This window comes from Phoenix dactylifera, chromosome 7 (assembly GCF_051530095.1).
Source record: "Phoenix dactylifera cultivar Ajwa chromosome 7, Ajwa_hap1_PhDact_Kaust_v1.1, whole genome shotgun sequence".
Classification (NCBI taxonomy): Eukaryota; Viridiplantae; Streptophyta; class Magnoliopsida; order Arecales; family Arecaceae; genus Phoenix; species Phoenix dactylifera.
The window spans coordinates 306,640-333,737 of record NC_143196.1 but is presented as its reverse complement, the minus strand read 5'-3'; the positions used below and the strand labels follow the sequence as shown (position 1 = coordinate 333,737).

Genomic DNA, 27,098 nt, shown 5'->3' with positions numbered 1-27,098 from the left:
CGGTCAACCAGATGCCAATGTGCTGTGGTACATACATGCTGCTTCTGTGGCCTTCCTTGATACGCGATCATCGAACGCTTGAGATCTGTGCAGGCTGAAGTCTCCAGGCAGAGGAAACGTTTGTAAGGTCTAACGGGCCGCACCACGAAACACGAAATCCAGGGATACAAACAGAAGGCGAGGGGAAGTGGGGGGGGGGGGGGGGGGTATGTCAACCAGCATTGTCGGGTATGTTACACCGTCAGACTGTCCGTTCTCATGAGAGATGCCTCAGCTCACCAATGGGCATTCAGCTAGCTACAGCAGTACAAAAATTTGAAACAACCACCCAGCAACCCTTCGTTCCGCAACTTTCTTCCATTAGAATGTAACGTTTGCGTCCAACCGAGCTCAGAAAATCCAGTTCTGATCTCTAGTCCGAATGAAGAGAACAATTCCATTAACATTTCTTAAAAGATAGTTGTACATCAGAAATTTGATGGGAGAACGTAATATTACAGGTCAAGAGAAATTAGCCTAGCTACAGACAGCCTACTTCCTTTTACACGTCTGTAGGCTGGCAGGAAATAATCGACTAATATGGTGAAAGAAATACATTCTTTTGAATTTAATGATATCATAGCATTTAATCTATGCAAATAAATACCAGCTGACCATCCGTGATTCCTGACCAGCCCAACCAAGAGAGAGATGCCCTCTTCATCTAACTAAATTTAAAATTTCCAAAGAATCAGGAATTCTCCAATGCTGAGGGAGCAAATACCTAGAAGGCCCGAATAATGGACCAATAAATTCTAGGACTGCATACTTATGGAGAATTCAGTATAGGCGACCTCGACAGCTTGGAGCTCCACAATAGCATGGCCGTCCCTCTCCAGGTAATAACTTGTAGCGGTAGTCATAGGCCAGTTCGTCCCCTACAGCAATCTAAGAACAAAAGAGACCTCAATAAGCTACAAGGGTTTTCAACATAGTAAGAAACGGAGAGAGCATCAGCGAAGTTCATACATCCCGACTTGCATAGAGACCAATATGAGCAAGCTGACAATCCATGCTCTCCACCAAAACCAGATAATTCACAAGGTTGGGTGAACAGCTACCACCAATTTGAACATCATGCCAGATGCATTCAAGGCAATGTCAATGAAGCATAAGTAGCTGAAGCACTAAATATGAAAGACAGTACTACTGCTTCTAAGGCTTTTATAACTAAAAGCGCAATGTTATTACCTGTGATTAATAAACCGGGAAACATTCCCATATTTTGTGGCATCGATCACATATGGTACAGTCCCTTCACTCAAACCTCTGGCACCATCAATGTGAGCATCAATATCGTATAAGTAGCTGCATCCATCTTGGTCATACCTGAAAATTTTGGAGAACTTAAAAAGCTTCCTAACAAATAATAAGACAGATTTAAGAACAGGAACAAATGCAATGGAAGAATAGAACCTTTCCCCTCTTCTGTTTGCCTCCTCATCATTCAAAACCTCTCCAATGTACTCGCACACAAAAGTGCCACGTGAAATGGCTTCTCCAGCTCTAACTGCCCAACCCTGTAACGAATGATGTGATATATTAAGGTTTTAAGTTCTGACTACTATTTAGGATACCAAGATATTCACCTTGTTTCCTGTTCTGAAGATTTCCAGCTTGACTTGAACTCCTCTCTGCAACACTCTGTTTTGACATGTTGCATCACATTTGCACATGGAATTGCACTCATATACCAGGTGACCTTCCTGCGTACCTCATTTAGATTAGCACAAAGCCAAGTGAATAAGAGAACAACTAATTCAACTGAAGCAGGCAATTATGTGCCACATATAAATATGTAATATTGATATATGTAATAAAACCACTACAACAGGCAGCCATGAAGCCAGGTAATCTTATTTCCTGCTTTATAGTAGTCTTAAGTGGCAGAGGCAGAACCCATGTAATTACAACAGTGCAAGTCCCAAAAACATAAACTCAGACAATTCACAATTACCTCCAAGACAATTCGGCCTCTTTCGTCATATGCAAATCTACCATGCATTGATTTACCATGAATATCTTCAGCATTTTCATAATCATTATCAAAGAGATACACATGATCACAGCTTTCAGGATAACACTTTGAATGTGGACAGGCGCATCCCAACTGTGAATTCTGCACAAAAGTACTTGGAAGAAGGTCATCTGTTTGTAAAAGCAACTTTGCAAAACAGACCTAATGCTTAAAGAAAACAAGGATGATGGCTTCTGTATAGGAGGTCACAAATTCTACCCTTCGACAGATGAACAAATTCAGTCAGACAACAAAACCAGGTACATATCAGAGAAGAGAATCACCTTTGTATCAAGACCAAGAGATGGCTCTATCAACCGCTCAGTGACATAAGTAAAACCCTGCCAAGGCATAGAAATGCCAAGCTCTTGACTACAGAGCACTTCATTGGAACTGACATGGAAAGAATCTTTAAATTCCTCATCTATCACACAAGCAATTGGAACTGGTTCCCTGCCAAAGCTCACATCTTCACACAAAATTATGGCCTTTTGCTTAGGTTTCCAGTTAAAATGCTCTGAGTTGAGTATATAGTGGCATTCATCCATCTCCCACTTTGCATCATTTACAGGAACAATTGCAAGGGTAGGAGGTTCCTCAAACCCATCTAAGAGAGGCTTCAAAGGAGCTAAAGAATGTCGGTTTGTGAGAGGCTTACATCCTTTCGGGCAGATATACCCTTCTAGGTGCCAATCTACTTGGATATTCAGCTCACTGCAAAGTTTTGCTGCTTTCAAATAAAGATTTTCAGGCAGTATTCCATACTTCACTTCCAGTGCAGCATGAAGGCTTATCCTGCAGCAAGCGGAACGAGCAACAGAAAGAATCTCAAGGTTACTTGGCCGAGGTTTTGTTTTTTGGATCCTAGAAAACAAGTTCTGTGCAACATCCGAGCAGTGGCACTCCAATAGCTTCCCCAGACCAGCTGTTTCTGATGCCTGAGTTTGCAGCTTTGGCCTCGAAGATAAAATCGAGTTAGAAGAGTTTAAATGCTTTTGCATGTGGAAACTTGTCTGATTCTTCAGTCTAAATGAGGTTCCAAAACTTTTTTTGAATCTAGGATAGCAATGTCTACTTCGAAGATGATGGTTCCCTCTCCTTGGTGGGAAGTGGCTCATGGAATTAGGGTTCATATGAGCAACTTGATGGTGGCGACCTAGATCTGGTAGAAGATCAAATCTCAATCCACAGAACCTGCATAGGAACCTTTGAGAACCACCATCCTTCTCTGAGATATCATTGCTATTACAAAGTTTATATCTCATTTCCATTTTCGGTTGAGCAGCATGATCCAGGGGCTGTCGAGTAAGGTCTGGTAGCCTAAAATCCATTGCATGGAACGACAGAACATGCTGCCATAGTTGCTCTGGATTCACAAAGTGACTACTGCAAGACATGCACCGGAAGAGTATTGAATGTTCGAGGAATTGTATGCCATGCCTGTCTTTTACATGTGTCTCAAGAACTTTTCTGTTGGTAAATGAGTTCATGCAGACTGCACAAGCAAATCCTCTGAACAGCCAACGAGCTTCTTTTTTGTGGACTTCTGTCCAATGTAACCCAAGCTTTTGGTCATCAGAAAACTCCTCAGCACAGATTTTGCACTTCATAGTCATCTCAGGGCAATTTGCCTTGTCATGCAACAAAGGTGTTGATGCTACTTTGGTTTCCAAAGATAATATCTGCTTACCCCTATCTGCACTGAAGCCCCAAATCCTCATAAGTTTCTCCCTTTCACTTGTAACCAGCTTCAACAAGAATTCTCCAATGACTGTATCTTTGGAGGCTTCAGATAATATCCAACCCATGGTGTCACCTCTTGAAACTGGCTTTTGGCGGGACAGACTACTTTTCATAAACCCATATAGAAGCTCACATGCTTGATGCAGATATAATTTTTGTTTCCTTGAAGAGCAATTTTTCAGTAGGTTGATAAATACATCTTTTGAAATCAATCGACTTTTACCATTCCGTGCACGTTTGAGAAATTTTGGCAGGTGCTTTTCACAGTATAAAGTGTGTCGCTTAGCATACTCTAGGCATTGGTCACCATTGTTCTGACGGTAATATCCAATGCAGCGTGGTAAATCTGGGCTACTGCTTTTAACAGGAACAGGTAGTGCATTGTAGAGCTCGGATTTCTTCATTAAGCAATTTCTTTCGTCCAAGGTTTCTCCCACTACAATCGGAATCAAGTTTTCTTGCACAGGAATCTGTACTTCTGCTGACCCATATTCTTTACCATCAATGGTGTTCTTGAGCATGTTCTCAGAGGGATTAGCAAGACTCTCGGTGATCGCTGAATCATGGCTGCTCTGAGGATGATGCTTCTTGCAGAATACAGAACCAATCCGAGCTCGATGCTTACATTTCCTACCATGAGTAGTAGTACCCTCACACATGGGGGATCCAACAGGAGGTCTTTGTACCTTTTGAGATGGCTTTTCTCCAGAATGAGCATTCAAATGCACACAACAGTACATAGCACAATCATTTGCCCACCTTCCACACCTTCTTCCCTTTGCTTCTACGAAAAAAGCACATTGGCGATATCTCTTCACAGAATCTGATTCAATACGGGAATCTATTTTGGTTTCGTTGCCACATTCTCCATCTGTAGACATACACACTTGAGAACCCTGAACAGATTTTACACCATTACCTTCAACTTTAATCTTGTCACATCTATCTGCTGCAATGCCAGGCACTATCGCTACAGCCACTCCAGTCTGCGCATCCACTTTACAAGAATGCTCCTGTGTCAGAGTAGATTCTACAATATTCTGGCAATCCAGATGTCCAGAATCAGTAACTATCGTGTTGATCTGGGAGAATAATGCACATGCAGAATCTTTCATTTGTGAAACAGAAGGTTCTGCTCTGCGAATTTCAAGCTTTGGACGCTTCCTACTAATCTGAGGTTCCATACCCGCAGAGATATCACAGGTCCTCTGCTGCTCTAGATCTCCACCAATAGCAGTTGGATGTGAAGAAAAAAACCATTTCATTGCCTCCTGTTTCCAAGTTCTCCACTCAGGACCTAACTCCGGCTGCACAGGAGCACTCCAGAGCTCGTCAACCTGGGTCCAACATACAGAATCCACTAATTCCTAGTTCAAGAAAGAAAAGATGCATCAGTCAGGAGAAGTTGGAAACCTACAGAATGCACTAAAAAAATCAACATACTTATTATAATGGAAGCTAATGTAAAAAATTTATCAGAAGGGCAAGCCAGAGAAAAAAATGAAACGAATCTTACAATCTTAAAATGAACGAGAAAAAAATCCCAACAAACCACAAAGTTAAATGATTGAGTTTGAAGACTTTAACATGAGAAATTACATGTTGTTGCAGTTAGATCATTGATTCCAATGTTTACCAGGCATAGCAACCTCAAGACTTCCAGTTAAATCACCCGTTAAGCCTTTGCATGTGCACATGTGATAGTATTCCAGCCATCTGATACTCCACATGCAACAGTAGACACAGGTAGAAATCGCATCAAATGCATAAATCTATGTTTCTCATACAACCAAACAACATATCCTAAATCTGGTAAACAAACCAAAACAATAAAATTTTGTTCAGTAAATGAACCAAACTAAAGTAGCTTTCTATATCAAAATTCTTCTTTTCCTTCTTCACATGGACTGTCTAGAGGAACCTTGACAAACTGTTCCCTGAATACACGAGCTTGCATGGTCTAGCTGTCACGATAGATCTCACTAACTGCTAGCCGCTAAAAACAACCAGTGGAGTAAATACTAAAACATTTTAAAAAGCTCCTATGAGCACATGATTCTCTTTTCAAGGAAATTCGGTCAAAGCTAAAGTTGATTTGGAGTAATTGTTGAGATTTATTTGACTTATAGATTGAAGCTTCTTCACAAATCAGATAGGAGCATCAAGAATAATATGAGCAGAAATTAGACAACCTCAAGATAGAAGGCCATCGCTGCTCAGTAAAATCAATCCATTCCGCATCAACATTTTCTGATATTATTAGTCATAAGTCTTGAGCTAGACAGGATGAGATACCAAAGAATTCAGCAAAGATTGATGGTAGTTTTCCGATTACAGGAATAAATTATAAGTTATTCTAGGTCTTTTCAAATAAAAATCATGACGAAGTAAAATAAAACTCAGTACCTTTGTAAGTATCTCAATGGACTCAGCAGCCTGTGCACTCTGACACCTCTCCATCCATAAGTCAACAGAATTTCCCAGCCAATCTTGACTTATGTAGCTAGGAAGTATCATCTGCGAGTAAAACAACTGTCAACACCTCAAAGGATACAATCTAACCCCCAAAGATTAATTTTTGTTTAATTGGATGGTCAATAGTCCATTATCTCACAACTTAGAATTGAAAATGAAACAAATGGCCAACCAGATATATGAAATTAGAACTGCTCAAAGAAGACGGTAGCAATAAAAGTTACAAAGGAAAATGCAAATGAAAGAGAATTAATCAAAAACCTTTCCAGTTCAATATTGCTGGTAACAAATTGTGAAATAGCAGCATTAGTATTTTAATAGGCAAACCCAAATGAAACTTTTTAAGATTGGTAACTAAGACAAAGGGAACTCCAATCCAGCCCCTTACTCTGGTCCTTATCAATCACAAAAATTTGAACGCTATCCTGGCATTTGCACAAATGCATATTCACTTTAAGTCAAAAGTGATTTACCCAGAAAGATAGCCATCATGTCGAACAGATAAACACATGCAAACTAGCAATCTGGTGATAATAAACTTCAGCAAAGCAGAAGCAAGAAATATTGCAATTAAAACATATAATTAGGGCCATATTATTGCTGGCACCAACATACGTACAGGTACTACATTGTTGGCATCAACAAAATGTCACAGTTTGGGGTCATTATTTTCCTTCTGGAATTCTTTTGAGCTGTAAACACAATGCTGCAGAATTCTGGAAGCTTGAGGGCTCACACAAGTTGCATTGATCCCTCGAGGCAAGAATTATTGCTCCCTTAGCACAATAATCAATTTAAATCAATTTGGCCATATCAACGAAGTTGCAATTTTCGATACTTTGCTATTCTACCATATGAGAGATACCAAGCATTTGCAATTACACCATCATGCATTGGTGATTTACTACCAGTCTTCTTTGGCATTTCTGTAACTCCTACTCCTCAAACTTCCCATAGCCACCTAATGGAGTATTGAAACACATGGAGATAAGAAAAACTGAAGATCAAAGAGATAACCATGTTTTCATCCACCTATACGCCTATACCTGAAACATGTGCATCCATTGATGTCCTTTGTGATTGTGTACCATTAAAGAGGGTTGTAAACAAATCTTGCTTAAGCACGTACCACTATTTTGTAGCCTGTAAAAATAACTTCGTGCAAAATGTCAGTTGTTTAAGTGTCAACAACTTAGACACAACATAATATATGCTGGAAAGCAGCCAACTCACGCTTCCTCTGATAGCAACACCACAGACTATTCTTCCACTGATGACAACCTCCAGGCTTACACTAGCGTAGAACCACCCTCCCCATGTCACATTGCTGCTATCAAGAAATCATTTTATATTTTTATCACTGCATACATAGGAAGGCTTATGGGACAAGTCAAGATTTCTCTAGACTACCCCAAGCTAATCATTTTGCAATTTAACTAAAAATAATAATGGAAGTCTGAAACATCCATCTAATGATTTAAGTACCACTTCATACAAATCTGTACAAGCCATACTAGATCATAATGGTAAGGTACCAATACCAGCAGGCCTCCCATACCAGTATCCTACCAACACAGTAATTCACCTCTATCAAGGCCTGCGAATGGAGCGACCCATCCATGAACTTGAGCTTGGTTCGCTAAAATGCTTGTTTGGGCTTGCTCAAAAATCAAAAAAGCCGAGCCCAAACATGATATTAGGCTCGTTTCTTTAGTGGGCCAAGCTCAAGTAGGTGGGCGCTCAGCTAATCAGGCTCATGAACATGTATTTATAAATATGTATTTCAACTCAACCTCTTCCCCTGACACAGTTCCCAAGTTTGTAAATCCTTCCCCCTTCACTCTCGCATCACCCTCACCAACTCACTCCATCATTGGAAAATGATCCCCTCTATCCTTACCTCTCTTTGTTAGATTTGTGCTCTTCTCAGCTATAGAGATCAGCTTTTTTTTCTCCTTTTGCCATGAGAGCCTCAAGTCCAGTGGCATTCCAAGGGATCGCGCTCAACTCACCACTGGGGACTTTCCCTTACCCCATTGCCTCATCATGACAGCCTCAAGTCCAACAGCATTCCAAGGGATCGTGCTCATCTGACCACCAAAGATTATCCCCTTACCCCCCTGTTTCACAGTGAGAGCCTCAAGTCTAGCAGCTTCATGTGATACCTTTCTTTACACAGTACCGCAAACCATGCTAAGATTATATTTCAGCATACTCTCCTCAAAAAGGTACCAATCCCATTTCCATCTGCTCTAGATATTTTTTTTGGCGGGGAGAGGCGAGGTGTAGATCTAGGTTTTCTAGCTTGGGAAATTTGTTTCAGTCAAGCTCTAATTTGAACTTGGTTTTGAGCTCGAACTCGATTCAATTGGTTAAATGAGCTGATTACAAGCTGAGAGTGAGCCTCTTTTATCGATGACAAGCCAAGCTTGAACACTTGTTCTTGAGCTAAACTAGAGCTCGACCCCAAGTTTGAACACTGACTAGCTTGACCAAGCCAATCCTAAGCAACTTAGTACTCAGCACGGCTTAGCACATTTGCATCCTTACCTCTATTTTGCTGCCCCGACAACAAGAGACATATCACTTACCAATATCGTACCATACCATTTCATACCATACCAATAAGGTACCAATACAAGTATCTATACTAGTATTCTAAACCCTGCATTCATCATTTTATTGTACAAAAAAATATGGCACAGATGAAGAATCTACAAAAAGAAAACAGCATTTCAAACTTCTCCTTATTGAGAGACATAGGCATTTATTTTTAAAATAGCAATAAAAACAACATACAATCGGAGTCCCCACGGTGCATTGCCTCTTAAAAACCAAATAATAATTTTTAGTAACCACCTTCAAGGTGTCAACAATGAAAATTGATCCAGAAAGATGAGATCTCAGCCTTTAAAGCATAACCTCCACTTTGTTTGATATTTTATATACTCGAATAGGAAAATGCGCAACATATCACCTCATCAATGTCTAGTTACTTGGTGAAACTAGGATGGGCTGTCTAGTTACTCCATGAAACTAGGATGGGCCTAGGTGTTTGAGGGGGTGTAACCATAATAGAACATCAATATTCTGATAGGTGGTCGCATAAATTTCAATTTCAGCAATATTTGTTCTCAAAGAGACATAGGAAGTTAACTTTTAATGGTTCCTACAACTAAACTTAGCATCTAGGTTTCCTTGAAGCTACAAATATCCACAAGAAAATATCTACGAATCTCCTTAATGAACCATTTCAACAATTGATCAAAGATTATCAATCCTTTTACCCTGAAATTCTAAACATGCAATTTTTAAAAAAAAACTTTAAAATTTCCTTCCCACCATGCTTAACGAACCTCTTCAAAAATTGGTATTGATATTTTTTAAAAAAAAAACAAAATCTTTTACCCTGAAATTCTAAACATGTCACTCTTGAAAATCTCTTCCTTGAAGCTACAAAGTTCTGAAAAATATAATAAATTGTTCCTAATGAACCTCTCAAACAATTGCTATCAATTAAAAAACATTAAATCTTTTTACCCTGAAATTTCAAAGATGTCACTTGAAAAAGCTTTCAAATTTCTTTTCCCACCGTGACAAATAAATGCCATCCAATAAAAAAATCAAAAAAAAATGTGGAACAGAAAACCAACAAGCACCCATTAAGTCAAGGCAATAAGCTCAAGTTCATAGTTAGAATGCATGAATTGGATTGCTTGCAGCTCCAAGAAGTACATCCATCTCTTTTCCAGTGCATGGTCATTTGAAATGGCAGATAGAAGAAACAAATCAAAACGTCGCAACCTTGCCTTTCTACAAAACTAAGATAGGTCAAGTTGTAGTAAGGCCATCTTGGGGGATGGATAGGATGATTCACTAGTTTTACACTCCAGTCTACGCCGTGCGACATTAGTTGCTCAAAAAAAAATAAAAATAAAATAAAATCCTAGCAATCATATAGGACGTAATTAAGACTAAAAGCAATTAAAAAAAGTAAAACTTGCATTAGTCCCTGTCCCTTTTACTCATATGACAAATGTTAGAGAGAAGTACAATTCTTGGGTGGTCGCTTGGAAGAAGTCTGTCATCATAGGAAGCATTCTCCATTCATGATGGCGGATACATGGGCCTTAAACCACGATACACCATATTTTGACTCCTAAGGAATTGATTTAAGCACATAATTTTTCTTAAGGTAGTCAAACCACTGAGATTGTCTTCCACAGTGGCCCGAGTAATATTTTGGTGTTTCCCTATAGTAATATTTTGCAAACTTTCAACTTTAGGCCAAACTAGGTCTATTATTGCAATTATGCCTAAGTTCCACATCCATATACTCCATATAAAAAATACTTCAACAAATACTAAATATTCCGGAACATGCATGATGTAATTTTTTAAACTATAAATCACATCTAATTACTATAGATCCATAATTAACTACAAAGATAATCAAAGAATTTATATAACTTCTATAAGGTAAATAGCTGATTACTTGTACCAATCAAATTACATTATTGTACTATATTGAAGTCATAAAACAGGCAAAAGAGCCCTTACCACTTGGCAGCACCTAGATGTTCAGGCAGTTGCCTGAGTTGCCACATAAATCACACTTGATGCCTAAGATGAACATCTAAGAAAGTCAAGGCCAGATTCTTCTATGCTTGCTAAGCACCTAGGTATACTGTTCTTCCGTGATGTGATTATAATCCTTGATGATTCGGCCAAACATGCTAACTCCTGGCAAATAACAGTGGCAAACACTACCAAAAAACATACTTTTCAGTCAATTGTCTCTTAGATGATTATTACGCCGTAAACAGTCAGGTGTAGCCGCATTTTAATAATAATCCTCTCATCTATTCATTTTAAATTACTAGATTCTCTAAACCCTTTACTGTTATAATCTAGATCATCTAAAATCCAATTTTCTGTCATCGACGACTTCCCATTTTATGTTCGATAGATATAACTAAGCATTCTCATTCCAAAACAATGAATATGCTTTGATCCTCATATAACTATAGTTCAATTGTGACCCTAACCAGCTACCTTGACCCTACTAGCACCAGGTTTTGAGGATGGCAAGAGTATCATGGTTCAGCCAGCAAATTAACATCAATATCTGCATCAAGAATTCAGCTTCATTATGCACCGAATATGGATCATCCAGCAGAAGAAAACAATGTTATTATTACTTGGTCCATAAAAGGTACATAAATAATGACACCGATACCACTATATGACATCACTTACATGCAAGATACATACAAAAAATAATATATAAAAAACCTAGTGTCTCATGCAATATGAGAATTTTTGAGTTTATGTATTATGCATGAATCTGGAAAAGAATGGAAATTTAAAATGAATGGGAACATAGGAAAATTATCTTCTGACGTGCACATTTACCATGAATTTCTTGTAAGAAATACCTGATAACTGACACTGACACATAGAAGAACAAATTTAACATTACGACGAAACAAAGAATTTCCACTCTTCAGACAACAGCACTAGGAACAAACTATATGATATAAGCCTAGATCAAGTACACAAAGATGATAAACTTTAAATTTCACCCAAAAAAGGGAAAATGAGTGATGGCATTATTATTTTTCTAAAAAACGTCATGGTTATGGGTTTACATTTTGAAGCTTTAGCAGCATCTTTCCAAGATCAAGATAATCTCTACAGCGAGAAGCTTCCATAGCAAATTCCTTCCAGGTTGTGGCCCTGCGAGCATCCTCAATTACAGCCTATAAAAATTCAAGCAAACTCCTCATAACAAAGAAATGCCAAAAGGAGATATCAAAGATGATGAGATGTTTAAAGACAATAGAACCAAACCTCTGTATGTAGCTGGTCACTGATGTTTAGCATCGCAAAAGCAAGCTTTTGCATAATATATCGACGTGGAAGAGTTAAGTCTTTAACCAATTTTCTCCATCTACGATGGTTACCATTAACAAGTGGTTCTGGTGATTCCCCAATTGAACAAACTAGTAGCATATCTGCCCAAGAATATGTCCTTGTACGAGGGAAAAAAACTGCAATATATCTCTTTCTCTCATGTGTAGGCTTCGCTTTTAAAGTTGACAATGGGCAATCTGCCCTAGGACATCGAATTCCAGTTTGCCACTTCCCTCTCCACTACTCTCAAGGGGGGAAAACAAAAAGAGTCAGATGGAGGTATAATGTGAAGAGAAGTTGCAATTATCACCATAGATAACAAAGATTAATCAGAATATGCACTAAAGGAAAAGACATTCAAAACCCCGGTCATGAAGATTGCAAGGCTTAAACTTAAAATCATTATTTTAAGAAATGACTAAATAGCTTCTTGGGGGGAAAAAAAACATTCTTTCCTTACGCAATAATAAGTCACATTATCCCTATATGAGAATAGGCATTTTCCAAGAGAAGATCACTACAAAGTAACATGATGGTCTATTTGCAATGATGGTTAAGCTCTCTCCTGTTCACATCACAAAGTAACTGTAAGTGATGAACAAGTTCTGAAAACCAGGCATACCAGCGATATACCAGCCGGTACATAGTATATTGGCCATGAACTGTACGTGGGGCCGGCCTCAATATGCCCTAATATATGTGAATTGGACCTCAATCACCCATACTACATTTCTACTTCAGATTGGGGAAGATCAAGCCCAAACTTTGTGACAACTAATCCTTTAAAACTCAAAGGAAAGTTTGTTATATGGAATAAACCATCCAACATGAGAAAGAAACAATCACAAAAGAAGAATAACCAAAATTGAATCCCTATGGCTTTAAAACGCCTTTATTTCATTCCATATGATGTTTGGAACTCCAAAAACAGAAAGGGATAAAGAAAAAAATGGATGCCATAATTGGCCATGCCAAGGGTGTATCCACAGAATCCAGCAGTGCTGGTTAGTACGCATGTCAAGAAAGTATGCATGGCTGATGGTACCATACTACAGATTTGAAAATCCTGGTAACAAAGTGTACCATTCAAGGTCCAAGGATTTATATTCTAAGTTCAATCAGACCAACCTAATGGGTGACATAGTTCAGGGATAATTTTAAATTTCTAGTGGCCACAAGCAATATTGGTCAAAACTGGAAGCAAGGTTTCAAATACCATCAAAACGGGATAGTACGAACGATACAAAACCATTCTGGTGGGTTGCTAGCACCTGGACACAGTCTATTGGTACGAGATGCAGCCATGCATCATAAATCGTAACTCAGTATTGTTTTGTTACGGCAAAATACCAGTACAAGTTCCAGTACCAGTATCTGAAACCTTGACTAATAACACAAACAGTCGTTAATAGAGTAATAGGTTTAGGAAAAGAAAACCCATGGCAATAAGACATTGCACAATGCATTCAAAAAGAAAATTGTATCAATTATGTGCCTCTCAACCAAAAGGGGGTCAGTTTTGTAATATTGTTTTCTACCATTTTACCAACCAATTTGGAGAAAAAAAACATGGGGATCATATATCAATATATCATGTTGATAAGAGATACATGATGTCACATTTAACATAAATCATCACATTAATAGCAAACTGAGTACAATATTGCCTATACCTGAAGACCATTCATATACAGATAATCCCATCATATAAATCCCGAATATATTATTGTTAAGATCTATGTTTCTTTCAACAACTCTCAAGAAAATAAAATAAGGTTACCTTCAAATTGAAATAAAAGCCCGAGGAACGTGGGTTCCTTCTAAATATTCTGAATAAAACTTGATAAAATTTGTATAAAACCACAAGCCCAATTAATCCAAAGAAAAAAACACAATTCTTATTTAGGGAAACCCTGCATAGAATTCCTCAGCCTAGTTTGGTTGACCAAAAATAAAGGAAGTTTCAGATGAGATGTCTGTTACTTGCAGAGAAATATAGTAAACCCTTAACAGGTGACCATCCTATTGCCAAGTTCCTTAAACCCACAAAATTATCATTAATTCTAAAATAAAATTTGATGTCGTTTTAAGTTATTGAATAACTATGTTTATAACAAAATTCATTCAAGACATGCCGTGCCTTGCACCTTAAAACAAAATATTCTAAATGCCTTGAAGCTCAAGGAAGAGACAAAACGAAGCCAGACATATGCACTAAATCAGATTCACATAATGCGGCCCCAGTGAGCTAATTACCTAAAGTCCCGTTTGGCATTGCTTTGGGTAGTAGAGCTTTTATTGGTAGAGCTTGGGGCAATAGAGCTTTTAATAAAAAGTGATTGGTAACTATATATTTAAAATTATGTGGAATGTTAATATCTGTTTAATAACCAAACTAAGTACTTGGAGTGTCAGAAAATAACAATGAGGAATATTGCATAGCACTTTCAATTATATAACCGTCCATGCTGTCAAAAAAAACTATTATAAAGTATTCTTAATTTATAAATTACTTATTTTAATATTTTAAACTAGATAATATCATAAATAATAATTTACATCATATTATAATAATAATATTATTATATATTAAGATGATATTATTTTAATAAAAATGTTATTATGTAATATTATTATAATATAATAATATTACACTATTATAGTGCGATTATATTAGAATAATAATGATAATAATATACTATTATTATAATATAACATAACAAATACAATATATTATAGTATTATTATTCCATATTATATTATTAGGTTGTACTATCAAAATTGTTATTATAGATGTTACTTTGTAAATTATTTTTTATATTTTAATCTTAATAATATAATAGATAAATTCAAATCTCATAAAACACCAACTTAAATAATTATAGCAATAAAAAGTATTTTAAATTAATGTTTGAAAATTCCATTGCTAGGACTCGAATTTGAGTCTCTCAAGAGAAATAACAGCTTCCTAACACATCTCAAGTAGCTTTTGCCAAAAAGCTCCAAATTAAAGCTTTCCCCAAGTAGACATTTAATAAGCTTTTGGACAAGTCAAAAAGTTGTTTCAAAATTTTTACCGAACACCTTAAAATCACCCAAAAGAGCTTTTAGCATCCAAGAAATGCTTTTTGGCCCTCCAAAAGCAATACAAAATGGGGCCTAAGCCAAACATACCATACCTATTGATTGCAATGATTCTACAGACAACAGACAGAAAGAAATGTGTCCTTGTATATTACGTGTGTGCATGCACATGCGTGATGCCTGTGGACTCAAATACCATGGGAGGATATTTGTTGCACCAACTTTACAAATCAAGCTTTACACAGGAATTGAAACATAGTGAAATTAATCATGAAGTTAATTTTGTAAACATGTGAATAATGCCAATGTAATCATACAAAAAAAGAAAACGGTAACAGGTTTGCCTTATAATTTGAGGCTCACTCCTTGCCTTCTGTATGGCATTACGAGTGTTGCTTCAGAAGCTCCTCATAAATTTTACGATCTTGCAATTTCATTAGGCAAAATAGATTTATATGTGGCTTAAAAGTGGCTTTTAACAATTTGCATGTGTTTTTAGGAAATTCAGAGTAATCAAAGAAAAAAAGACTATAGACAATCATGATTTATTGATTTAGCTTAGTGAAACACATTAGCTAAGAAATTGTTCTAGCATCATATTTACCATGATTCCATGAACATTCCTAATCAGTTGTTCATCCATAAATTGATAACAGCAAATGCAATTAACATCTCCAACATAAAAAAAAAAACATATGATTACACACCAACTAGCTTGAGACATTGAATATACATTCACCTACTTCACATACACAAGTAACTTTCTGAATAGAAGATTTTGACATGAGACATACCTTCACCCAGAGTGCCACAGGTTGATCTTGTTCAATATATTCACTCCCTAGAAGACCTGATTCTCCTTCTTGATTGCTGTTTTGCACATTGTTGTTCATATTTTGCACAGATGAGTGTGAGGCATTACCAAACAAGAACGAATTATTCTTTGGCCCCCGCTCGGGCAAATCAGGTTCAAAATCAGACAGCTTGTGAGGGAGACAAGACTGGTCTTCCTCCTCTCCACACGAATCTGAAGTATCAGTCTGAACGGATTCAGCACTGCATGGTGTATCTTCTCTTTCTTTAAATTCACATATTTCATCTCCCTGGCTGTCTTTTTCAGGTACCATGTAATCATTTGACTTAAAATTACTATCAATTAATTGTATTCCTTGCTCCTGCTCAAAGCAGCTGCCTGTTTCATTACACTGTTGATCAAAATAGGAATGTGATTCTATTCTGAAATGTATGTCATCCTCATTAATTTTTCTCTCTCTAAGAAGAGAAGTTTCTTCCGCTACCATACCATTTAACATTTTGCATTCAGCCAGCTGAGAATCGGTATGCAGGAAGCAAGCATTTCCTTCATGTTCGTCACTATCTGGGATGTTAGCATTTCCATCATGTTTGCTGCTTAGTTGTTCATGTACTTGCCACTGTTGAAACATGTCTATATTTGGCAATGGCTTCTCAGTAGCATGGATGCTGTCTAATACTTCATCATTATGCCCTTGAGGAGAATAGTGAAGCTCTTTAAATGTACCATCTTTCCTGCTGTCTAACTGACCATCAGCAGGCCCTCGTTGAGCATCATCAGCCTCTAATAGGATCTGTTTCCTGTCACAAATAGCAAGTGATGGTTTCTCCCGTGCCTTTTTTCTTAGACCATCTACTTGCAGCAATGTGGATTCCTCAAGTATGTCTTCTGTTGGTTTTGTTACTGCACTTCGTTCGCCAACATACTGAACTTCAGAAAGAGAGAGTACTGACATGACTTCCTCCTATTACCCTGAATTCCATATAACATGCAAGTTCTCTAATACATCAACTTCTAACCCTGTTTCAGGCAAATCTGACAATCAATTTCTGTCAGATTATATCAATATAGAATATTTTTGATGTAAAATGAAACTAATAATCATATTCAAAATAGATATTCCTGTTCTATTTAAAATAATACAGATTGCTTTTCACAAGGAATTATGATAAAAGCATCATTACTTTAATCAGGAAGGGACACATTGGATAGCTAGTCATATGACTACAATTGTATCTGAGCTTATGACTTGGTAGACATACACAGATACAGAACCACATGGTAGCAAAGATATAGGTGCCCAACAGAGTAAATTTCCCAAATCTAGATATGACAACATGGTGAGTATTTTATTAGCTGTATAAGCAATCGAATATGCATATGCACAAATCGTGCATTTATACCCCAACAACTATACATCATGAATTTATACCAGAACATCTATACATCATGCATATATACCACAACAACTATACATGGCCCACGCACAGTAACAACAATCACCAATTTTTTCAGAAATTCACAAATTGTTCACAGTTTAGAGGTCAGCCAAACAGTTCTGCCACTTATTCACTGGTTCACAAATTGATCGTGAATATTTCACAGTTTATAGATTTCACGAAGACAACATGAGAGAGTAAACTGTTTGGGCTTCAGTTTTATCAAGGAGCAAGTTTGATGTCACATATGGGCAAGGTTCGCCGTACCGGTACCGAACCCCGTACCGGTGCCGCACTAGTATAGGCGTACCGAGTGTCGGTACGGTACCGTACGCTCGGTACCGACCGTACCGACATTGGTGTACCGATACCGGTACCCATCGATACGGGTACGGTACGCTCGGTACCGACTGGTACCGACCGGTACAGCAAACCTTGCATATGGGTGACTTGACAGGCCAGGGAAAAGAACTAAGAAGTGTCCAGTCTCACTACTAGGCTGATGTAATGGAGTCTGGGGAAATATGAAAACTTTAAAAGAATAATCCAACAAATATGGAAAATATTTGGTAGAAGTTCAGAAAATTAAAACAAAAAATAAAAATAAAAATAAGAAATAGTTATAATAAATTATATATATATAGATATATATATATATATATATATTAAAAATGGTAGGTACATCATCACTACCAACATTATTTCATAACAAAGATGCACTTCATAGATTCACCAACAATATCATTTCCAAATTTAAGGATCTTTAGTTTTTCATCTTCCAATGTGATCAAGAAAAAGGATTCACAGTAAAAAAAATTATAAAAAAAAAACTTTGATATTGTGATTAAGGCAAAGGTTTAATGTTCCTAATTATTTCTAATTGTTAAATATGCAAAAAAATATTTTTAAGATGTACAATACAGACACATTTATGACATGTGTGCCACTCACAGAAGAACTGGAATCAGATAGGATCTATTACAACAACAAAGATTGCAATGATCATTGTTAACCAAACAGTCAACAATAGCTAACCAACTAAAAAGAATAGTGCCGAAACTGAAAGAAAAGTCAGGATAAAAGATTGAATCATGAATACCGATGTTTACATGTAATTTCATTAAATTATCAAAAAAATATCCATCGAAGACAGGGTACGTCATACCGGTACTGGTAGGCATACCGGTCACCTACCGAACCGGTATGGTTCCGGTTCGGACCCGTTTAAACCGGTACCAAACCGGCCAGCTCTTCCCCACGGAAGCGGGTGAGCCCAGCCGAAGCCGAGAAAGAAGAAGAGAAGGAGAGAGCGAGCAAGGGAGGAGAGGCCTCTGCCGCCCACGGAGGGCCGTGGAGGCCGAGGGAAGCGGGGGAGCCCACAGGGGCGCGGCGGAGGCCGTGGAAAAAATTTAGGATTTTTAAGTGAAGTCGGCAAATCGCTTACCGACTTCACTTAAAAATTTCCAAATTAAAAAACCATGGCCTCGGCCTCCGCCGCGCCCCCACGGGCTCCCCCGGCCCCCTCGACCTCCGCCAGCCCCTTGCGGCCCTCCGCGGGCAGCAGAGGCCTCTCCTTCTCCCTCCCTTCCCCGCTCGCTCTTTCTTTCTCTTCTTCTTCCCCAGCTCTAGCTGAGTTCGGCATCTGCAGGCCCTCTACCAGTTTTCACAGCTTCGTCGTACCGGTCAAGGCCCGGACCGATACAGTACATGTTGAACGGGTTGGTTCAACATACCATGATCAAAGATAAATTTTAACTACTCTAAACTAAATATTATACAAATAATAAATCCACATATCTGGGGCAGCTCTACAAAACGTTCTTGTCACTTACTTCAAGATTATATTCTCCATGAATTCAAGATTTGTCAGATCTTTTATCACAACTTGCAACCATATTTTATTATTTTCTTACTCCTTCCTCGCCTCTTCCACCTTTCCCAACATAAATGTGTCCCCTCCATACCAGCACTAATTTTAACCATCACCATATTTAACCATGTTAATTCCATACTTTCCTTCCCTATGTCTGTGCCTCCTATTCTTCATCAAAGGTATTTGATAGAAGGAAGGTTGCGTAGAAGCACTATGGTGCCTAGAGTAACATTTTATGCCCATATAAATGTTCAAAAACTTTGCCCCAATTTTCATTTAAGTCAGTGAGTTTCAGTTTCAACAATTTTGGCAAAATCAGTGGTTTTGGACTAGTTTTGCAGTTTCATTTGAAAATAAAAAAAGAAATTCAAAAAAAGGCAATTCAAATTAGGGAAAAACGGTGAAGATAAATAAGTCAAATAATAAATGGACCATCTTTTCAACATATGTCCTATTGCCTAGGACTTTCAGATTTATTCTTTCAGTAACTTCACCATTGGGAAAAAAACAAATTTTCATTGGTTTAAAAATAAAATGTTCGAGCAATGGCTGGCGCCAATTCATTTGCCATATAGCATATGATAGAAGAGTTTACCTATGAGATCTTGTGTTTCAAATAGCCAAATCTGAAATCTACCTCAAAGTAATTACTTTTCATCAAAATCCTGTTTCGTGTCTAGCGTCGTAGTGCTTCTAAATGTTCTAAAAACTTGAAAAATCGAATTTAATCTGGAGAAAGATCTTCTGAGCATTTAAAGTAATTAAAAAAAACACAAAAAATTAGAATAAATAAGCTACTATACAATTTGGCCACATAAATTAGCTTTGGATGAAAACTTGATTGAACATGCTTTTGTTCCACATGAATTCCTAGTCGTGGTCTGCTTGGATATACATACCCTTTCAAAATTATACATATCGGATTGTTTCCCTATGTTGGAATGGTCAATCTTGGAATTCAACGATTACTAATGAAATAACTACTGTAGAAAGTTGAAATGCAAACTCCACTGTTCCACAAATGGAAGAATAGGTTTGCCATGGTTTTGGCAAAACCTCTTTTAAGTACAGAAGTCACTTAAGGAAACCGGTAAGCAGAAACTGGTAAGCACGCAATTGCGATCAATACATAATTTCGGTATTTCATCAGTTTATGCATCATGAAAGTCATCTTCACCCTTTCTTTTCCATTTTCTGCACTTTGTCTACAGGATCCTACTTTCTCTTTACTAATCTAGCGTCCAGCTACAGCTTCAGCAGCCACTAATCGACCGTGCAGCAGCACCATCTGCAGTGTGACGACTGCTTAGCAAATTCGGATCAAAGAGTGGGCACGAGATTAGAAGGACCAGCGACCGGGGGCCACCAAGGTCCTGATTCATCGCTTGAGCCCCAGCATGCAGCCAGGCACATGCCAACCACACACGCGTCGAGAAAAGAACTTGGCAGAAACACCTCTCTCCTGGCACACCCAAGCGCACACTGGCGTACCAAGAGCTACAGAGGATAGATCGTTTACACGCCCAGAAAGGAAAGAAAAGAAAAGAAAAAACGCATGACAACAACCTAAGAGATCTGAATCAACGTAGACGAAAACCGAAAATCAAAACCCTAGGAATCAGATTCTTGTTCCCAGAATCCAGATTTCCAGATCAAATTCAAATTGAAGCAAAACAGAGCGTATTATTAGAAAAAGCGGAAATGGAAGACTCTGATCGAAACCCTTTCTAACCATAAAATCCAGGTTTAAGGGTTTTCTTACCTCCTTTCCTCCCTCCGTCTCTTTATCTTTATGCACATATGCAAAGAAAAAACAAAAAAAAAACGGAACGGCTAGACCAGGCATAATGTACTAAAAAGGGTTTCAAACCGAAAAAAACTTTGAGGCTAAGGACTTCTGGAACACGAATGGAATCGGAGAAAATGACAAGGGAGGCGTACCTTGTTCTAGTGCCGATCTCCTGCTTCCAGCTTTGGATGGATGCCAAGATCGGGTACAATTTGAGAGAAAGGATGGGTGGATGACGGGGAGGGAGATTTGTGGAGCGCGACCTATTTGGGGGGGGGGGGGGGGGGGGGGGGGCTTCAGTTTACACCATTTCCCAAGATGCGGAGAGGGAGAGGCTCGAAGGAGAGAGGCAACTGGGCTGGCGTTGGTTTCTAGGGTTTGTATCAGAATTGAACTCGTTATTCTCAAGGGGCCGAGAGAGAACGAGAGAGAGAGAGAGAGGAAAACTGGGCTGGCCTCGCTTCTAGGGTTTGTACTGGAATTGAACTTGCGATACTCAAGGGGCGAGGCCGCAAGGGAGGGGATCTATTAATATTTGCACCAGGACTCGGCCCACAGGAACCGCTGGGGCTGGAGAGGCGGAGGCACGATTTGCGTAGATGATAAATAGACCCCTCTCTATTTGCTTGCCGTTTTTTTATTTCTTCATGCGGCAATAGGTAAACATAGGTGGATCCACTAAAAATAGGGGGGCGACCGGAGGGAAAGGCCAGAAACCACATAAAATTAATATAATTTAATTTAATTTATTATAGATTATATTAGATTATCTGTTTAATAAAATGATCAAGTTTGAATCTAAATTTTTAACATGTTTAATAAGTAGGTCGAGTTTAAGTTAACAAATTTTTGACCTACTATATATTCGATACGTTCCATATCTGATCTGATGTGACATGATTATCACTCCTAATATGAGCAAATTTGGATCCGCATAAAAGACTAAAGCCTCTGCCATGGGCATAGCTTTAGATGACATGAGCTGGGGGAGAGGCGTTGCCCACGTGCAAGTCTTGGCCAAGAGCCTCTAGCACGGGCAAGGCTTTAGATGAGAGGAGCCGGGGGAGAGGCTTTGCCCACATGCAAGTCCTAGCCTAGTGAGCGTCCAATATCACGAGTCTTGCACACGAAAAGAACGCATATTCAACATTGCAAGTCTCACATAACTAAGTAGGAAAGAGTAAATAGATATGTTAAATGATAGCTGGTGGATGACATGAAAAACCGAACGGCCACTCTAAATCTCCAACTTGGGAGTCAGTATTCTCTACACTTTGCGTTTTGTATGGCATATGCCATTGTATATTTGAATAGGTGACATGTACCACCTTAAAAATGGATAATTATTAGATATCTCTCAATCCGTCATGTTTGGCATATCATTACGATGAGCGCTAGCCGTCCATTTCTAAGAGGAGTGCCATGTAGCCCATCCAAACATGCCCTCTCCTTTGTGGGGCAAAACATGTACTATAGAGGATCTGAACTCCTAATTTGGCCGCATTATTTGAAGGATTTCATATCCTACTTCATATGTCCGTCATGGTTAGCTTCAAGAGAGAAGTGCAACCTCAGTTAATATCAGAAGGTGTGAAAGCTTGATAGCCACATATTGTAACTTACAAATGTTATACGGAAGGCTGCACTTTTATAGGTTGAGATTGAATATCTAACCATATTCTATATCATAACAACGATACTATTAGAATGTATTCTTATTATTTTTAACATATTGTGCTATTTATAGCCATTCATTTGGACAAGGACATGAAGAGAATATGATCAAATGCTTGCAAGTGACAAGGGAAGGGAGATCTTGCATAGCAGGCCAATGAAGCATCCAAATGAAAATATTAGAGCAACTAGAGCAACTAAGAGAAAGTGCCAATGCAAGAGAATCCCCACTCAAAACGACAGCTAATTTGAAGTTGTGATTGTGCTTGAACCTAACCCCATCCCTTCTAAGGGCTTCAGAGTTGAAGTTGTTCATAGAGGATCTATGTCTCTGGAGGATTTCCGAATAAACTTATACAGGATACGGCTGGGCTTAAGGCAAACTTGGCCTTCAGTTCCGTAACCAGTTGATGGCATGGATAATATGTACTTGATATTGAAGAAACGATTTAGCTGGAAGCAAATATGTGGAATATTTTCATTAAAAAAATTGTTTAGATCTATCGTGCACAAGCAAACATCTGGCATGAGAACCCCCCCCCCCCCCCCCCCCCCCCCCCCCTCCTCATTTTTTTAATAAAAAAATCTTTACACGTGCACTTAAAAGAGCAAAGGAATACTCTTTTTTTTCCTTTTTTTTTATTTTTATGTTTGGCTACGGAAAACAACACTGAAAGAACTCTCCTCCTTTGGAGTGACTTGGCCATAGTTATCTAGTATGGGTTGGAGAGGCACTGCAGAGAAACAGCCACGGCTCCACGAATCTACAGACGATGAGGGCAGTGTGGCTCCTACATAACCACGCATATCTACAGAAAAATGAATAATGTGACTATTCGGATCGCATCTTTTGCTGTCCACCACTCGGAAGGCTTCATATGGAATAACCAAGGTTCCTGCCGGAGCTTTTTAGTGAGTTATTATTTTTTGATTTTGTTGATCATCTGTTGTACTTAAAAAAAAAAATTCTTGAAAAATATCTATTAAAATTCTAGAACCTTCTCTTTTTAGAGAAATAAAATTTATTCTTTATATGTATAAGTGTATAACAACCTCAAGCGAGTCATTTGCCATTTAACATAATAATTTAAAATAAAAAAATATTTTTTGATATTGCAACCATCCATATTTCTCTTCATGTGCATTATATGTACAAATGCAGGGCTTCCTAACGGGAAGAAAATCCTAGGTGGAGCTTCTTTTTCATTTATCCTTTTACTAAACTTATAGAAGTCGCTCTGATCTCTGATGCTCTAGGGCCTCAGGCTGCACAGCTTTTTGTTGTTCCCTGATTCTATTGATTTTTTTAATTTCTTCTTGTTCTTGAGTTGTCTGCTCGAAGGGTTTTGAGTGTTCTATGTGACTTCCGCTGGATTTTTAGCTTCGCTCCCAGCAGCAGAAGGTTGTATCCTCGGTTTTTGGCGTTCTTTTCCTTTTCAAGTGATCAGCCTGCAACTCTTCTTGTGGGCGGAGCTCTATACCTCACCATTCCCATCCTCAATGAAACGAGTAGTGGCTTTGCCACTGTTTTTCTTCAGAAACTTACTTAAGTTGCTTATAACAATATTATCGTAGAACTACATACGGAAGGTATAGAGATTTTTAAAATCATTCGTGAGAGTGTACATTTTATTGAATAAATTATCATGTCTATATATATACGAACTACTATTTTTAAAAAAAAAATTATTGTGCTATTATTATTTTTTTACAAATTATATTTTATTGCTCTATCCTTTGTCAGCGTCGGTAAAGGGAACGCACCCGCCTCCACCCGTACGAGGGTTTAGCCGGCGGCACGGCCGCCTGTCCGGCCGAGAGTGGGCTGGGAGAAGGAGGGGGCGCGGCCGCTCCTCTACTTATTCCCCTCTCGCCGCCGAAGACAGCCACCGCTGTCTCCACCACCGAGCACACCCCACCGAACCCACCACCTCTCCGACCCCTCACTCTTTCTCTCTCCCTCTCCTCCCCAGCTTTTCTCGCCGCTCAGCTGCCAGCCTCGCTAGACTCCAATACCTGGTCAGCTCGAGCATCAACCCCGTCGCGGCGCCAGACCCCCCTGCACGAACGGGGAGCCACTGGACGCTCCTTTCTCCCTCTGTCTCACTTCTGAGGACAGGCCCAGAATCCCTCTCCCCTGTTTCTCCCTCTACCACTCTCCCTCTCCCCTTCTCTTTCCGTGGCTTGTGGCTGTGCCGCCGGCCGGAAGCCGAAAGTCCGACCCGACACCCCCTCCTCCCTCTTCTCTTCTCCCTCTTCCCTCTCTCCTCCCCATCTGTCGGCCCTGTGGACAGTGGACGGGAGTCCACTCTCCCCCCTCTTTCCCTCTTCCTCTCTCTCTCTCTCGGTCCTCTCTCCTTCCCTCTCCCTTTGGTCGGCCGAGAACCAAACTCCGACCTCCCTCTCGCCTTCTCTCTCTCGCTCTCTCTCTTTCTCTCTCTCTCTCTATTTATCTATCTATCTATCTCTATCTCTATCTCTCATCTCTCATCTCTCCTCTTCCCCTCACTTCACGCTCCATCTCTCTCTCTCTTCCCTTCTCTCTTTTTCGCTCTTCCCCTCTTTCACCGCACGGTGGGCCGGAGCCCACATCCCAAATAAACAGCGGGCCGACGTCCACCGGACGTGGATATTTTTATAAACAATCTCTTTCCAGCTAGCAGTGGGCCGATTCCCACATTCCCTCTTCTTCTTAGGGCAGTGGACTGAGACCCACTTACTCCTTACCCCACCCTGGATTTTTTTTTTTTTTTTGCATTTAATTTAATTATTGGATTAGGCCATAGAAACCTAGGACTAGAGTTAGGATCGAAGAGTCCAATTTTGAAATTTAGAAGAAAACTAATTATTTGAAATTAGTGAGCAGGTCAGTTTCTAGATTTTGTTATGCCAGTTATTAATTTTTAAATTAACTGGGTGCATTGGGTGTACCTGCGGATTAAGTCGGTATGTTGGATTAATCTCGTGCATGATCATGGGTATATGTCTATATATATATATATATATATATATATATATATATATATATATATATATATATCATGGCTATGGATGATTTTTTAATGTTGCATGTGGTATTATATTGATTATTTTCACATGAAACATGATAGCAAATTATGTTTAAATATGGGAAGCATATTGTTTACAATTAACTTATAACAATTTGGAATTTTGTATGCTTGTATAATTGGGAAAAAGAGTGCCGATAGAAATATTATAGGTATGATTTGTTAGCTTTATGTTGGGATACGGTATTATGATGTTGCCAGCCACGACCAAAATATGGTGTACAGGGACTGGCATGATTGTATGCTTGTCACACGTGGTCATGATTGTAGGTAGTTTGATGCCGAGGAAACCTGGCATTTAGAGGTAGCTTGTCCATGATAGAAATATGATGTATATGATTTGTCACAGGTAGTTGTTGACCATGGTTAGTTCAAATGCTGAAATGCTAATGTTATGGGATCCGACCTATGCTTACCTGACAATAAAAAATAATTTACCTAAATTAACTATTGAACAGAACTGCTTCTCTGGTAATATATGATTTGTATGTCAAAAATGCTATTTTGGCTATATGATGTATGCATTGGAGTTGCTATATTGGCCATACATGTCGGCATTGTTATTTGATTCATATATATACTTAATTTGTTAAACAAATATTTAATTACATGATTGTTCATGTATGAAATTTATAATAATGATATTTGGATAATTATCTTCGCAATTATATATCTGCCAAAAGATGTTATTTTGTTCATGCTGGTATATGCGCTTGGGGGATTCTTACTGAGCTATTCACTTATATTATTATTGTATTTCCTTTTAGCGGGGTGCTTAGCTTATGATATAATCCAGGATTCGGTAAAATGGTACTAGTTAAATTTTGCACCTGGTGTTGGAACAATATAGTTGTACCAATCAATTATCAGTTGGTAATAGATTTTTTTTTAAATCTTAATTTTCATCTCTTTTGCTACCAAGTAAGATTTGCCATCTTGGTATCAGATTTTGCACCGGTGCGGCACTAGTACAGTGTCGGTACGGTATAGCACGAAATTTTTTTAGCGTACTAAGTATCGGTATACTATCCGTACCAAGTATCCGATATGGTATGATCCATAATGCCTAATTCGGGCTGCTACGACATACCATACTACTAGTAATTTGGTTCAAATCAGCGGATCTTGCATACCCTTTAGGGCTTATTTTAGAGGACAGGCGACCAC

At 38.6% G+C, this 27,098-nt stretch overlaps 1 protein-coding gene across 4 annotated transcripts; it reads right to left on the bottom strand.

Annotated features, from left to right (window-relative positions):
- Positions 1–422: 422 nt before the first annotated feature.
- On the bottom strand, positions 423–21,846 carry SUVR5 (histone-lysine N-methyltransferase SUVR5). 4 transcript variants are annotated; one of them, XM_008791986.5, is made up of 12 exons: positions 21,342–21,846; positions 16,069–17,123; positions 12,128–12,430; positions 11,926–12,036; positions 6,206–6,316; positions 2,341–5,166; positions 1,997–2,158; positions 1,629–1,745; positions 1,456–1,559; positions 1,231–1,368; positions 1,009–1,096; positions 423–927 (listed from the first exon to the last, which is right to left on the bottom strand). In XM_008791986.5, the coding sequence occupies exons 2-12, from the start codon at positions 17,041–17,043 to the stop codon at positions 820–822; spliced, it is 5,043 nt and encodes a 1,680-aa protein (XP_008790208.4). In that variant the 5' UTR covers positions 17,044–17,123; positions 21,342–21,846; the 3' UTR covers positions 423–819. The 4 variants fall into 4 exon arrangements, with proteins under 4 accessions (XP_008790208.4, XP_088556967.2, XP_088556968.2 ...); XM_088700841.2 differs by having other exon boundaries at positions 16,069–17,108; XM_088700842.2 differs by lacking the exon at positions 1,009–1,096.
- Positions 21,847–27,098: the final 5,252 nt, after the last annotated feature.

Bases quoted from the DNA above. Each gene is read 5' to 3' on its own strand.
- SUVR5 (XM_008791986.5), bottom strand. From the start codon at position 17,043: ATGTCAGTACTCTCTCTTTCTGAAGTTCAGTATGTTGGCGAACGAAGT. The intron at 5,167-6,205 runs GTACTGAGTTTT...TTCTTGAACTAG, and splicing joins CCATTGAGATACTTACAAAG to GAATTAGTGGATTCTGTATG. The intron at 1,560-1,628 runs GTGAATATCTTG...CATTCGTTACAG, and splicing joins TCTTCAGAACAGGAAACAAG to GGTTGGGCAGTTAGAGCTGG.